At 37.0% G+C, this 15,116-nt stretch overlaps 1 protein-coding gene across 2 annotated transcripts in view; it reads right to left on the reverse strand.

The window, feature by feature from the left end:
• KHDRBS3 (KH RNA binding domain containing, signal transduction associated 3) overlaps window positions 1–15,116 on the reverse strand; it is a 93,538-nt gene that overhangs the window by 62,627 nt on the left and 15,795 nt on the right. For both annotated transcript variants that reach the window (XR_005703787.1, XM_040083928.2), the window contains exon 2: window positions 3,089–3,207. Coding sequence is in view for 1 of the 2 variants with exons in the window: in XM_040083928.2 (XP_039939862.1) it covers window positions 3,089–3,207 (119 nt within the window). In the remaining variant the exon portion in view is untranslated. The remainder of the gene's footprint in view (window positions 1–3,088; window positions 3,208–15,116) is intronic.

A 15,116-nucleotide genomic window follows, 5' to 3' on the forward strand; every position in this document is an offset into this window, starting at 1 on the left:
CTACTATCTAATCTAAATTTCTCCTCTTTCAATTTAAAGCCGTGCCCACTTGTCCAATCACGCCATGCCCTTGTAAGAAGTCTCTTTCCAGCTCTCATGTAAGCCACCTTTAGGTACTGGAAAATGCCATAAGGTCTCCCTGAAGCCTTCTCCAACTCTTTCACCCCATCCTCCTAGCAGAGGTGCTCCAGCCAGCCCCAGTCATCCTCATTACCTCCTCTAGACTCCTTTGAAAAGGCCCACATCCTAAGTTCTAGGGACCCCAGAGCTGGGTGCAGCACTGCAGGTGGGCTCTCACCAGAGCAGAGCAGAGGGGCAGAATCCCCTCCCTCACTTGCTGCCCACAGGGCTTTGGATGCAGCCCAGGACATCTTCCAGGTTTCAGGGCTGCGAGAGGAAATTTTGGGATCATGTTGAGCTTCTCTTCCAAGAGCACCCCAAGTCATCCTCCTTAGGGCTGCTCTTGATCCATTCTCTGCCCAGCCTGTATTTTGGTCTGGGACTGCCCCAACCCACAGGGATCACCTTGCACTTGGCTCTGCTGAACTTCATGAGTTTTGCACAGCCCCACTTCTCCAATCTCTCAAGATCCCTCTGGATGCCATCCTATCCCTCCAGTGTGTGTCAACTGCACCACACAGCTAAGTGCAGAGGGTGCCCTCAGTGTCATTGCCCTTGTCACCCACAAAGGTGTCAAACTGTGGGTCCCAGTAGCAGCCCCCAAGGAATGCCACTTGTCATTGGTCACCACTTGGACACTGAACCACTGACCACAACTCTTGAGTGCAACCATCCAGCCAATTCCTTATCCACCAAGTGGTCCATCCATCAAGTCTATGTCTCTGCAGTTTAGAGACAAGAGTGACACATGGGACAGTGTCAAAATGCTTTGCACAAGTCCAGGTAGATGATGTCACTTGCTTTTCCTATCTACCAACCCTGTAACCCCATCAAAGGAGTTCACCAGTTTTGTCAGGTGCAACTTGTCCTTAGGGAACCCACCTCAGTGGTCACCAGTCAGAAAACATGGACAAATATCCAACACATGCACTCTACATACATCTCAGGGGAACCAAGATGACTGGAACAATTCCATAGCTATCCCACAAATCTCTAACTTCTGAGTCATTCTCTGAACACATTAAACAGAAATAGGATTAGCACTTCAAAAAATTTATTGATGCAAAAAGACTTTGTTCTCCCATGTACAGGCATTTGAAACTCATGTCACTTACTGCAGACTACAGTAGGCCACAATAAGGTTCTTAGTTTGCCATGTGGAAACTATGTCACTTCATACAATGTATCATAATTTATAAGATCTCAAAAATAAAACCACAAGCCTGGTTCTAATACCATGTGATAGCAAATTGTATTGACTGGTTTTGGTTTAGGGCAGGTGCTTTTCAGAGATACCAAGAGTACCTATCAATTCCGAACTGATACCTCCCAGACTACTCCTATACAGTGAAAAAATTTATTTCGACTCTACAGAATCTTTAATGAGCAACCTTTAAATATCCATCTATATGTAATAAAAGGAAATGTCTAAGAGAAGTTGATCCCCTGAATATTGCGGTAAAAATATTCTTATTAAGTACCTAGGATTTTATTCACTCTGTCAGAAGAGGAAATTTGTGTGAATAGAGATAACAGTATTTTGTTTTCTGCGGAGTAGTCCTAGTCAAGATACAGGAACTCATATGATATGTTGTGTTCTGCACAGCTGTTTTGTTTTGCACCCCTGGATCTGCCTGGACCTAAGTTCAGGCTTCTTTCCATACCACACACCAGGTTTTAATCCGGATCAGTGTCTCTATGGGTCAGAAGTACTGATCAAACAGCAGAGCATCTCTAGCCATTCAAAATATGGCAAGGGTTTTCCTACTAGCTATCCTAAATAATTTCAGTGCTTAGTCCTATAAAGAAAGTTGACACTAGATAAAGAAGAAGTATCTTTCAGAAAGCAGTGTTTCCCTTTTTAATAGCCAGTTTGCCTTTCTTGCCCCTGAGCTCAAGCATCTACATCTCCACATTTAGAAGAAAAACATCTTGCTTGCAAACACTGACTGTGGAGTAAGGAGCTCCTGTATTTTACCTTCCGATCTTTATGTTCCTGTACGCTTGTATATAGCTCTATTTAGTCATAAAGATGACTTAAGTCAGAGTTCCAAAGAGGTGCCCACATGATGTTCTGCCCTGCACTCACTCAAGGAATGTTTCATGCAACTTTGAACATCAGCAAAAAAAAATCTGTGCAAGTTACCATGCACAGGCCTGTGAGAAAAACACCGATATTGTGCAGGAAAAAAAAATATTATAAACAGTTTTCCTAAACAGAAGGAGAAAGGAATGGTGATTTTTTTCCTCCATGAAGAGAAAGTCTTGAAATTTCTAGTAGGAAGAAAAAGCCATTGCAAACAAATTTAAAAAATGCTAATCTGACTGTCATAACATTAACCTTAAAATTTTAAGCAGCACCAAAATAATAAAGTTCCACAGCCTACTGAATGTTGCATAAATGCTTGCAGGCAGCAATATTTTAGTGCAGGATAATATTTGTCAGTAAAGAAATGTTAAGAATTCATGGTGGTCAAAGATATTAATGAAACAGTCTTCACCCCTCCAGAACAGATTGCATAATTTAGCAGTCAAGCTATAATTCATTCAAGAATAACAATGGCTGAAACTTAAAGAGGATGAGAAGAAAATTTACACAATTACTTCCTTAATGGTGCATTTTAAGCTGCACTTCCAGCTACAATAAGAAAGTCTCAAAGCTTGGCATCAGATTCAACTTCAAAATTTGTTTTTCCTTTTGATATTCTGAAGAGGAGGATCCTGCTATTCCAAAAATATATTTCAGGTTTTTGCTCTCAACACACTATTTCGCATGAATAGCACAATTTTCCTGCACATTTATTCCAACAAGAACCACTTCTAGCTTAGAGCTCCTACAGAACAGATTGCAGAACAGTAACAGTAGTGAATGGTAATAGTTTTAAATGTTACATTAAAAATAGTTAAGATACTAGCGAAATATCTTTTATAAGAACTTAAATTTATCAAATATGAAAATCTGGCTTACCTTAGGGAATTGTTTTACTGGAATCAGAACTTTTTGTCCCAACTTCATATTCTTATTGATGACTACATCAATATACTTTTCTTCATCCTTTCCTTCCCCTTTTTGGAATTTTTCAATTTCTGTTAAAGAAAAAAGATATTTTTTCAATTTAATGCAATAATCTAAAAATCTGATCATATCCAAATTAAGTATAAATAAATTTCAAAACTAATACTGTATGGCATACAAATGAGAGTGTGATTAATACACATAATTGGTTATACAAGGCCAATAGGGTAAAGCATGTCTCCCTTTTTTATATTCATGTTTATATCAGCATCTTGAATTAGCATTGCAAACACTGTACTCAACACTTAGGTTACTTTTTTTATATGGCTCAAGTAGCGAAAACCTTTGAGCATGTTTAAATTTAAAAAAAATGTAACATAGTTTAATATTCAACAATTTTATTCCTCTTCTATAAATAAAGTACACAGTTTTAACAGTGGCTTTCTACAGTGCACTTAGGAACAAATGTCAAGTTAATCTTTTGGAATTTCAGGAATGTAATTGAGGCACATAGATCATACCCAAAAATCTGAGAAGAGTGTTATACCAACAACAACATTATTAAGAATTGGATTTAGAAGTTCAAACCCTGGCTTACATGACTCTGTTCACTCCAGAGATACACACAAAAGTGACTCTTGATTATACTTTTTTCCAAATATTGACTCTCCAGTCTGCAAATGAAAACCTGCAGATTTCATTTCTTTAGAGAAGATTCATGAGGAGCATACAGGGAGACAAAGTGAAGCACTTCTTGAGGTATTTGCTGGATTGGGTCCATCATGCTGGGGGCTGCAGCACTAAACTTGTTAGCATGCACCAAAATCCAATCCATTTCACAAGTGCCACAGCAGTTCTTCCATGGGAATTTACCACTTGCGCTCCACAAGCATCTCCATATATCGTGACAATTGGTCACGACAAGAAACACCCTTCTACTCTACTCGACCACTACAGATTAAGGATATTCATCAAGGACTTGCAGTTTCTTTAATGGGAATGTGATCTTATGCCAAAAAGAGACTGTAATAAAAACTTGAACGCAAAGAAATCAATCAAAACGATAGGAGAAGCCAGCCTTTAGTACACTTTCAAAGACAATCTGGTTTGAAATAAGGGCTAATGAAAAACAGAATAAACCAAAAAAATTCTAACTATGAAAAAAAAAAATCCATGCATTATTAGCAGATTTTAATTGAATACCAGTCCACTTCCATTTACCACTACAGAAATTAAAATGCCAATGTCCTTTTCAATAACTGAAACTTATCTTCCATGCAAGTTTCACTAACACAAAACAGGAAATAAACAATTTATCCAAGTTACTGTTCAGTGGCTGAAAACAAAGAAAGTCAAACCAGGCTCAGACTATTTGAAGGCTTCTTGAAGGAAAAGAATTCCACAGCTGTACTTTCAAAATTTCCTGTCAAGTCTCTACAAAGTTTTTTGTTCCTATGGATTGTAGCAATGTAAAAATTCTGGCGGAGCCCTATCAAGGCAACGTTGCTTCAGCATGTCTTTTGTTCCATCATGCTCAGTAAAAAAAAAAAAAAGCCTCCAGCACCATGATTCCACCAGCTAACATCATCTGAAGAACATTTCAATAGTCAAAATCCAGGTAAAAATGGAAATTTGGAAATGCCACGCTACAGACTAGGGAATTATGGACAATTAAACAGATGTAAAGTTACATCCGTTTAATTTGGAACACATTTCCAGGTGAAATTAAGATTAAAATTTTATAGGGTATAATGTTTTCATTCAGAAATCAGGTGACTGGTATCTTTTAGAAGTAAAAGTTTTCCAAATATCACATTCAGGTGTAAAAGCATAATACTATCACAGCATTCCAATACAGATACACATCTAACATTCTTTCCTCATATAACAAGTGCAGTAGTGACAAAGCACTTGATTTCTCTTGAAAAACAAGACTAGGTACTTAGAGGATTTTATGTTTTACAAGTAAAAACACAACACTAATTTTTAAGGCTGCTGTTGGCATTACACTATTAGTATAAACACTCAAAGCTTAAAACTGATAAGAAATCTGCTGATCTTTAGTAGTATCTTGAACCACAAAATGCTGATTATTAAAAGTGTAATAAAAATACATCCGTTTGTTATGACTGAAGCAAATGCAATTACAACAAGATTTGATATGATGTGATTTAGTACTTACTTTAAATGTTAGGACTAAAATTTGTTCAAAGTCAAAAGCAGAGTTCAATGCCATTCAATATTAAATTCAATTAATGCATTTTGTTGTAATTTTTTGTCATAGAGCAGTGCAAACTCCCAGGTAGTTCAACTGATCCCAGACTGATACAAGACCTTTACCAGTTCTCAGTCACTGTAATTACTGTTACAGTAAAGGACTTTTTCCTTAAGAATCTAAACGTACAAAATAAAAGTACCTTCAACATCAAAGCCCACCAAGTTTTCATGAACTGCTAAAGCTAAAAAATTTGTTCTCTCTTGTTGAGTTATAAGCTGTTATCCCCAAATGCACAGCATATATTGCAATCTCCCTATCCACCTGAAAGTGAGAACAGTGGTTTAAGGAACTTCCTAGAAATTGCCAAGAAATATTACAGCTGGAAATGCGTTGTTTACACTTAAAATACCCTTGAAGAGTTTAGCACAGAGTTCTACCTCAGTAATATTCTTCAGATGAACCAGCTGCATAAATACCTTAAGAGATCAATACACTGCTAATTGTATTTCCTAAATACTTTAGCTTAGAAAAGTTATTTGAATTAAGTATTTGAAGAGCTTGGTTGCAACAAAGTGATTAATGCTAAATATGCTCATAATATGGGTCTAAACTGAGCTAATAAAAAACATAAAAAGACCCTTCTCTTCTTGCTCTAGAAGATACTGAACTTCGAAGTCACTAAAGTAATTATTGAAAGAAGCACATTACTTTCTCCAAAAATCAGTTTTCCTACCCCACGGATCTACATGCTTTATTGAACATTTTAAGCAAAACCCTTTATTCTTTTACTTTCACTGTTTAAACAACTTCTTTTTGCTCGAAGAAGCCACTGAAACCCTTTAATAGGTTGCAAATCATCTCTCAGCGAAATGGATCACAATTTTCCCCATTTGTTTTAAAGACAAATTGCTTTATGAACAAACAGCCATAGCCCATTGCCAAGGCAGTACAAAGATTCAGTAATTTTTTCCTGTTATGGTCTAATGGTAATCAAACTTATTTAAGACTTTGTCTCTTTGTTGCTATTGTAAAAGACTCTAGTTTTGTATGAACAAAGTCCAGTCTTTTATACCTTTGAACTGGAAATCTAAGAATGGGAAATACAGCTAAGCACTAGAATTTTATCCATATATGCACAGTTCTTGCAATATCATTCACATACATCAAGCTTTAGATAATTAGGGAAAAATCATGCCAGATCACACAAGAAATCCAATCAGATTTTCAAGGTCAAATGGATAGGAAGATTTGCCTTTTCTTAATCCTTAGATTACTGCACCGCTTAGCTATATGAAGCAATGCCATTTCCTAGATTACAAACAGTAAATAAACATGTGATTAAAGTTTCCCATAACGCTAGAGATTAAAATCTCATGTTCTCAGACCAAGGATGCAGCTAATGCAAAAGAAATTTAACTGCATGCAGTACTTACTGCATGGATTTTTTCTTTACATTTAATCATAGAGATCGAGGCAATGATTAGTCCTCAGTTAATTCACCAAATAACAGTGGTAGATACATCAGATAATGACAAAGTAGAATTGTTTCACATTATTCTTCAGTCAGAATTAATCTTCCTAGGGCAGAACTACAATCCAGGATTCTAGCTCCCTCAGCTAGGCCAATATAAATAAATACTTGTGTTTAATGCTGAACAAAGTGACGCCCTATTTGTCTGTAGTAAATCAATATAATAAATATAAGACTGAATGTCAGCCTCAAAGTAAACAGAAATGTTTACTGCATTTGTCCTTAAGGCAATATTTCCTTTACACAAGATCAGGAGAAACAGAAATCAGGTCAATTTGCCTGCAAATCCTTAAGAAAGTTTCTACTGTATTTCCTGAGATTCAGATGTCTTACCAAACATCCCATTATATACAAATAATTTTGTACCACTAAACTTGTATTAACGTTTTCCTACCTCGGATGGAAGAACAAGTGAAAAATGCAAGGCTCATTCAAGGACATCCACATGATCATAGCTTAAGAGAGCAGGGCATTGATGGAACTGCACTGCAATTGCACTGAAGTAGTTTCCACATTCATTTTGAAACTGAAAATATACTAAGAATTACATTATCCTTTAAAAATACTCCTAAATCAAGTGGGTTTGAAAATTACTAACATTATACAATAGAAGCAATAGATTTTGCTTTATTTGGGCAATTTTATTGCCCTGTATCTAAGAAAAGGAACCCAAAATTTAGACTAACTCAATCAAGCATGTTACACAACTACTGAAGCATAGCCCAACAGCAATAGCATTTTTCAGTGAATTCTCAAACTTTCAAAGTTGACTTAGAAAAATCACAACCTCCTCAATCCAGAAAGCTATTAGGTCAAAGTGAAGGCTAAGTAACTTTACATACTTCCCTTTTTAGTTCTTGAAAACACTGCTTTTGACCATTGCTGGAGATAGAACACTGAGCTGAATGGCCATCTCCTCCAGCAGCATAATTCCTTTTGGTTTCACACAGGAAAAAAAAAAAAACAAAGTGATGGTACTACAAAAAACAGACCTTGATTTATTAATTTACATTTTATGAAGACCCCCTTTAAGCAACACATTCAAGCTTTGGTAAGAGGCAAAGTCCCAGAAGAAAATGGGGACTCCAAGTCAGTTGTAGCAGAATTTCAGAAAAAAAAGTTTTTCCCTTAATAGACATAAACTGACAATATCAGCATCCCAAACTGTTTATTTGAAAATTTTCACTGAGGCAAACCCCATAATTTATCTCAGAAGACATATTTTAAGAATACCTATTCTTAAAAAAAATTACAACTTTACCAACAGAGCCAAGTCATAGAAAGTCTGCTTTGCCGGATGCTGAATAATTGCCCACGGTACTTCCAGGAGTTCTGTAAATCCAGAGTACAGTAACACAAGATGGTGAACCCAATTACAATCCTAAGTATGATTAAATTGATGAGAGCTTAATCTCATTATTGTCATTGTAAAATGGACTTGATTGTGCTTCAGATTATACATCTTTTTCTTACACTGGACTGCTTTATTCCCTGTCCTACTAGGGGATGATTAAAAGTTCTCTGAATCAGCACCTCTCCAACCAATATTTCTCATCTTTTGAGCTGAAAACAGTACTGCACAGCTTGAACTTGAAGTAGAATCACACCAAGGCTTTATTTAATACATTTCAAAAGGCTTGCTGAAATACACCCTACAGATTTCCTTACAACAGCCTCTAGGAGACCTACTACTCACTCCCTGTACTCTCTTCATCTGCATGAAGCTGGACAACCTTCCCAATTTTTGCACTAAACAGAAGAGGCAACCTTAGCCTCCTACTTTTGAGTAGCTTAAAACATCTCTAGCATAGTCTAGTGTGCTTCAATGTAGTTTCTCTGCATAGACATTCACCAAAAAATGTAGAATTTCCCAATTTCAATTGCATATATATATATACAGCATCCCAATCCCCTAGAAAAACATACAATTAAGTTCAGCAACTAAACATTTTCTGATATGAGTAAATGATTAGACAAATATCCCTTTTTTCCATCCACCAAGATATTTGCAAAGTAAATACTAACTAGTGTATCTTCATAAAATGAGGGAAAATTAGAGAACGAAAGTAATCAAACAAACAAAAATAGTTCCAAAATATTTAAAATAAGGAAACTAAATATGTGAAATGGCAACATTTAGACATCCTGAATGGGTCTAAAACACAAATACAAAATGCAACAGAATTTTCAATTTTTAATGCTGCTCTATTACTGCACCCACCCCCATTCCTTTAAGAGCCTCAGAAAACTTTACCTATTCTCTTCAGCCAACACTTTAATCCTTTAAAAAGTTGTCCTGGGTTATGTAACCTAAAAGTGTGTATTCTATTTCATCGGTTGAAAGCTGGTTTTTGGGAGATGTTTTTTCCTTCTCTTGTAACTCGGGGCGGGGAAGATGCCTTCTGATAATGGCCCAGCCATTAAAACCAGGTGAGGCAGTGTTTCTTACCTCTTTCACCACCCCTCCATCCTCCAGGGGGACATCTTCTGATAATGGGCCATTAGGGTCCACCAATGACATGACACATTCCATCATCCCATTGTGAGATGCTCCACACAGTGGGGGAGGAGACAGCTGTTCCCAGCTAGATAAAAACTGGGACGGAAGAATACAATATGTCTGTTTTTTCCACTGGATTCCTGGAGGAAGATGGGACCCATCTCGTCACCACTGGACTTTCTACAGGACCATCTCTACTCCACAGAACCACATCTGTTACTCCAGGAGGACTTATTTGGACTGCTTCCAACACCCTGACCAACAGGGTGCCAGGTCGTACCCCTGACTCTGCCAGGGATTTCCAGGATTTCTGTTTGCTTCCTTGCTTGTATTTTTTTTTGTAATACTACATTTGTATTTTCCTTTTTTAATATTCCTAGTAAAGAACTGCTACTCCTATTCCCATATCTTTGCCTGAAAGCCCCTAATTGCAAAATTAAAATAATTTGGAAGGAAGGGGGTTTATATTCCCCATTCCCAGGGAGGCTCTACCTTTCCTTGACAGACAATTGTCTTTCAAAACAAAGACAGAATTTGGCATCCAACGTGAGGCACAACGGTATTGAGAAAAAAAGGACTACGAGTTCTTAAGCACCTACATTCTTGTATACTGGATAACACGGGTAAAAACCAAGACAAAAGTCTTTTTAAAAATCACAAGTTTTGCATCCATAATAGGTCCTAATTCTGAACTGGCATAGAAAGTAATGCATTAGGAGCATGAATTGTGCATAAAAACCCCACACTAATTTGTTTCAACTAATGTGCATTATTACGACAGTTGAATTTTGAATAACTTTCATATGCCACCTTAATTTTATAAAAGCAAATTACAATGATTCTAATTTTAATTTACAACAAAATAAGCAGTTCATGCTAGAATGATGTCTACAGCATTCAGAATTCTCAAATTAATAATAATATCCCTGTTGAAGGACTCAAACCAATCTTTATTTAAATTGCATTCAGAGGCATTTTAAGTTCTTTTACAGTGTAAGTACCACTATCTGCACTGATCTGAAAACACATTTCAGTCAACAATATGACAAATATTTTGAATGTGCATTTTTATTTAAACAATTCAAAACTAATTGAATACCTATTACCTTCACATCAAAAATGACTCCACTAAAATCTGTTTAGACTGATTAATATTAGCAGTAAGGTAGGAAGTACCACAGTAGGAACTGTCAAAATCACATAAGGTATTAACAGATGTCTAATGAGTCTTTTTCAAGAAGAAAACAAGATGTAGACAGACATCAGTCCTATATCCTCAACCTACTCCACCGAAAATTATTTATCTCATTGTGAAGATAACTTATAACAAAATGCTAAAATCAGCTGTATTATTTACCTACTGTACATTTACCTACAGCAGTTCTTTAAGCATGAATATTTTTAAATTCACAAGGTCAGGCATCCACTAACTACAAAAAGTCAACTCATTTGTTCTGTAACTTAAAATCCAAATTAAAGAGCATCTTACAGAATATTAACTTCATTTTACCTGAGTCCTATGCACCAAGTAGTGTATTGAGAGTCCTTACAAACAGCTCTCCCACCTTTTTCATTCACACACATGAACACAGACAGGTAGCTCTTACACAAGATTTCACTTGACATTTTGGTGAGACATCAAGAAGGGTCTATAATCTTTCTTCCTTATCATCTACATAGAACTGCAGAGTACTACAAAAGCTTTCTGTGGCTTCTGACAACTTTCACAAGAAAATGTATAATGAGATCTCAATTGAAAAATGGATACAACCTGCAGCTCTCAATATGCAAATATCACATTTTAAACTATTGCCAAGTTGAGGCAGTAGCCAAAGAACCATCCAGTTGCTGACCCTTAAAACAGAGAGACCTAAGCACTATTAAGACCAAGCTTTAGGGCACTGGCAAAGACTGCAGTCTAAAAATCTGCCAGCAGATTCCAACAAACCATATTTAATACTAGAAGATGGCTATGCTAACAAAACACATCCCTGTGCTTTGTATAATTGATAGCTACACAAATAAGTGCACAGCTGTTTACTTAGCATTATGCAAGATTTATGTAGCCATCAGCAAGACAAAGTAGTGTTATCTGCTACTTCTCTAAAAACCATTTTTAGGCAACTAGAGCTTTCCCAGGAACCTCCAACCAAATGACAGAAGGCCTATGTAGAGCCTCACACTCTGGCAATCCTTAATTCAGTATTGTGTCATATCCCACTGATAAATACCATCTGCAAGTCACAATTTACTTGAAATCGTCACTAAAGCGGAAGTTTCAGGAAACATCCACAAATACTGAAGGAGCTGGCTGATGTCATCAACAGGCCACTGTTTTTGTAAGGTCATAGTCATAAGGGAATGTCACTGATGACTGAGGCAAAGCAATTATCAGTCCTATCTTCCAGAGCAGGGAAGATGATCTGGGGCACCACAGCATGGTAAAACTTGCCTTGATCTCTTGGAAGTTGATGCAGTAAACAGCTCTTGAAAATCTTTCCCAAGCATAGAAGATGAGAGCAGTTTGCACAAATTTATGGCAGAGAAGTCACATGTAGTAAACAGCACTCTGAACAACATGAGATGAGACAAGAGCTGATGTGTCCAGCCCATCTGCAGCAGGGCTTTTGAGAAGCCTCCCACACCCCATCCTCATGTGGACTGATGAGAAACAGGATAGACACGTGGACCATGAGGCAGACTGAAAACTGACCTGCCTGGCTCAAAGGATTCTGTCAGGGGCACCACAACCAGGCCAGCCAGGGGCTGGACATCAGTGGTGAGCTCTGAGGGTCAATGATATTTAACACCGTCATCAATGACCTGGCTGATGGCAGAGTGCAGTTTCAGCAGCTTTACACCTAACAGAAAACAGTGAGCAATTCAAACACCAGAGGGTTGTGATGACTCAGAAGTGCCTTGAAGAGGTGAAGGAATGGGCTGACAGCAGTCCTATGCAGTTCAAAGGGAAGTGCAAAGTCCTGTGCCTGTGGAGGAATCAACCCATGCAAGAGAATGGCCTGGAAACCAAATAGCCAGAAAGCAGCTTTGCAGAAGAGGACTTTAAGCTCAAACAAGCGGAACATCAGCCAGGAAGCCACACTTGGAAAGGCCACCAGCACCTGGGCTGCATCAAAACAGCACTGCCAGCACTTTGGCAGTGGTGATCCTTCCTCTCATGCAAGTTTTAGAAAGCACCTCGATTTCTGCTGTTTTGCTGAAGAATTATGAAATTATTTTTTGAAGGAAAGATTTGTTCCACCTTTGGCACTTAAAAAAAAAAATACTAATTTTAATAAACTCTTCCCCCAGCCCAACATTTATTTCTCTTGAAATACTGGGGCATAGAAAGCCGTGATTTGTTACCTGAAAGCACAGTAGAAATTGATGTTATTCATTCATCATAGGAATGCTAAAACAGTCCAGAGAAATAGCTATGGACAGACCCAGGGTACAGCAGTCCATTATTTTCCCTCTCCACTGTGCATGTCTGAAAATGCACACAGCATGCAGCTCTTCCCACTGCTTCCCAGAATGCCACATTGTCCAAAATGCATTTTCTGTCCAATAAAAGCTTATCACTATCCATATTTCATACAGTTAGGGAAAGGAAAAGAGATAAAGCTATTGCAAGTATCTATATTGCAAGTATCTATATAATGTTTTTAAATTCTTATATTTAACTCAGTGAAATTCAGAGTTAGCACCAGACTTTGCTATTGACTTAAACTCACACCCTACATAAGCTCTACCAGCAAGTATAACTTCAATCTTACTACAGAATTGATAAAAAACATCTATATATTCTGTGGCATTGCACTGATCAAGTGAAATCAGAAGGTGAAAGCAATCACTCTTTAGAGCCTCTAAAAGATGAACCATTGAAAATAGTATATGCTGGAGTAACTTTCACGTATAATCTCTTGTTTCAATCTGCTGTTTGCAATTGTCTCATCTTGCTGATTTTTAACACAAGTTTCCTGGTCCTTTGATGCAAATTTCTCAGAATCCTGAGATTGCCATGTCTGAAACTTTGTTTACTACAGCACAAACTATTGATGTGTAAGTAAACCATGAAAAAGTAATCCTGTATAGAAAGAACACAAAACCAAAAAAACAGGTTGATATCAAGGGTCATAGAATAGATGAATTGCATATTACTCTTAAAACAAAACCAAAAGACAACAGATTTTAAAAATGTTTTAATATTTATGAAAAGGTAACATCTAAAAGCATTTGTGCATTCTGATGCACAGATGTAGGAAACAAACCTACGGATATTAGTTGACACATGTAAAAGAAAAGAGACTAATTCCAACACATGGTCCTGGATTAAGTTTACACAACCCTAATCCTCTAATCTCAAAGCCAGGTTGGATGGGCTTTGAGCAATCTGGTCCTGTGGAAGGTGTTCCTGCCCATGGCAGGGGGGATTGGAACCCTTGGATTAGATGATCTTTAAGGTCCTTCCAACCCAAACCAGTTCATGATTCCTTCAGAAAGCCATCACTTCCACTGCCAGCAGATAAGAGGCAAAGAATCATTTCTGACAAAATTATTGTAGGCAGTACTTTTATTTTTTGTCACCCATTACAGTCCTGGACTGCAGTAATGTAAATTGGCAGGAAAAAGGCAGCTTGTACATCTACTGTCCTATAGGAAAGTACAGCTTAAAGAAATTTGTGTGGCAATTTTATGTATGAGTTTCAACATAAATTGGATGATAAAAACTTCTAACTTCCAAGTTAAAAATTAACTAGCAGAGGGATAACAATAATTACAATCCTTTCCACATGCTCAATAGCAGGCAAATCCAAATTATTTTCTGTGTATGAAGACACATATTACACAGAATTAATGCATATTGCTACCACATTCATTTTTTTTCCTAATATTATGCTATTAAGATTATTCTCATGAAATTAGTTGAACCACTTCACAGAAATGTAGAACAAGATCAAGACTCCCCTAGGAGTGTTATAAAACTTGAAAGTCCATCTTATGGACTCAATCCAGTTGCAAATCATAAGGAAAGGACCAAACATCTTTCAACACACCAGTTTCTATAAGGAAAGCAGCCACACATAAGCTGCAATAAATCCCTGTCTCTGTAGGACCATGTGCCTGTCCATGTAGCACCTTCCCTGAGGAAGATAATCTTCCAACTTCCTTAGTACACATGAAAAAAGGGTCTTTTTTTTAAACTAGTATTTCTAGCATTCACCTAATAGAATATTATTCATCTTTCCAAATTTAAGAAAAAACAAAACAGACCACATTTTATACCTGCATAAATATCTGAAGTAAATACTTACTTACGCCAGCTTAAGCTTTTGCTGAAACACATCTTACAAAGCTAAAATATACAATAGTTTTAGTAGCATTTATGGTATGAGTTTACCATAAGAAACAGCTCTGACTCAAAATCTGAGTAAAGAAAGTATCTTCATGTTTACCTCAAATGGAACTAAGCAGTTGCTTCTGAGTAAGTTGATTTTTGGGTTAGTAAATTTCTTTACAAAAAGCACCTTTCTTCAGTAAAAAGTATTTTTAAAGGTCCAAGTTTCTCTCCAACAGACATGGCTGTGGTATAGCTGTAACAATCAGGAAAACTGCATGCTCTGTGCAACTACTCAGCAGTCAAGACATTGCAAATTCTTTTGTCTTACTAATTTGTTTCGAAGACAGTTTAAAATCAAATGCTTATATAGAAATCTAAAATGTGATGCCT

The sequence above is a fragment of the Hirundo rustica genome, chromosome 1 (assembly GCF_015227805.2).
Source record: "Hirundo rustica isolate bHirRus1 chromosome 1, bHirRus1.pri.v3, whole genome shotgun sequence".
In the NCBI taxonomy this organism is placed as follows: Eukaryota; Metazoa; Chordata; class Aves; order Passeriformes; family Hirundinidae; genus Hirundo; species Hirundo rustica.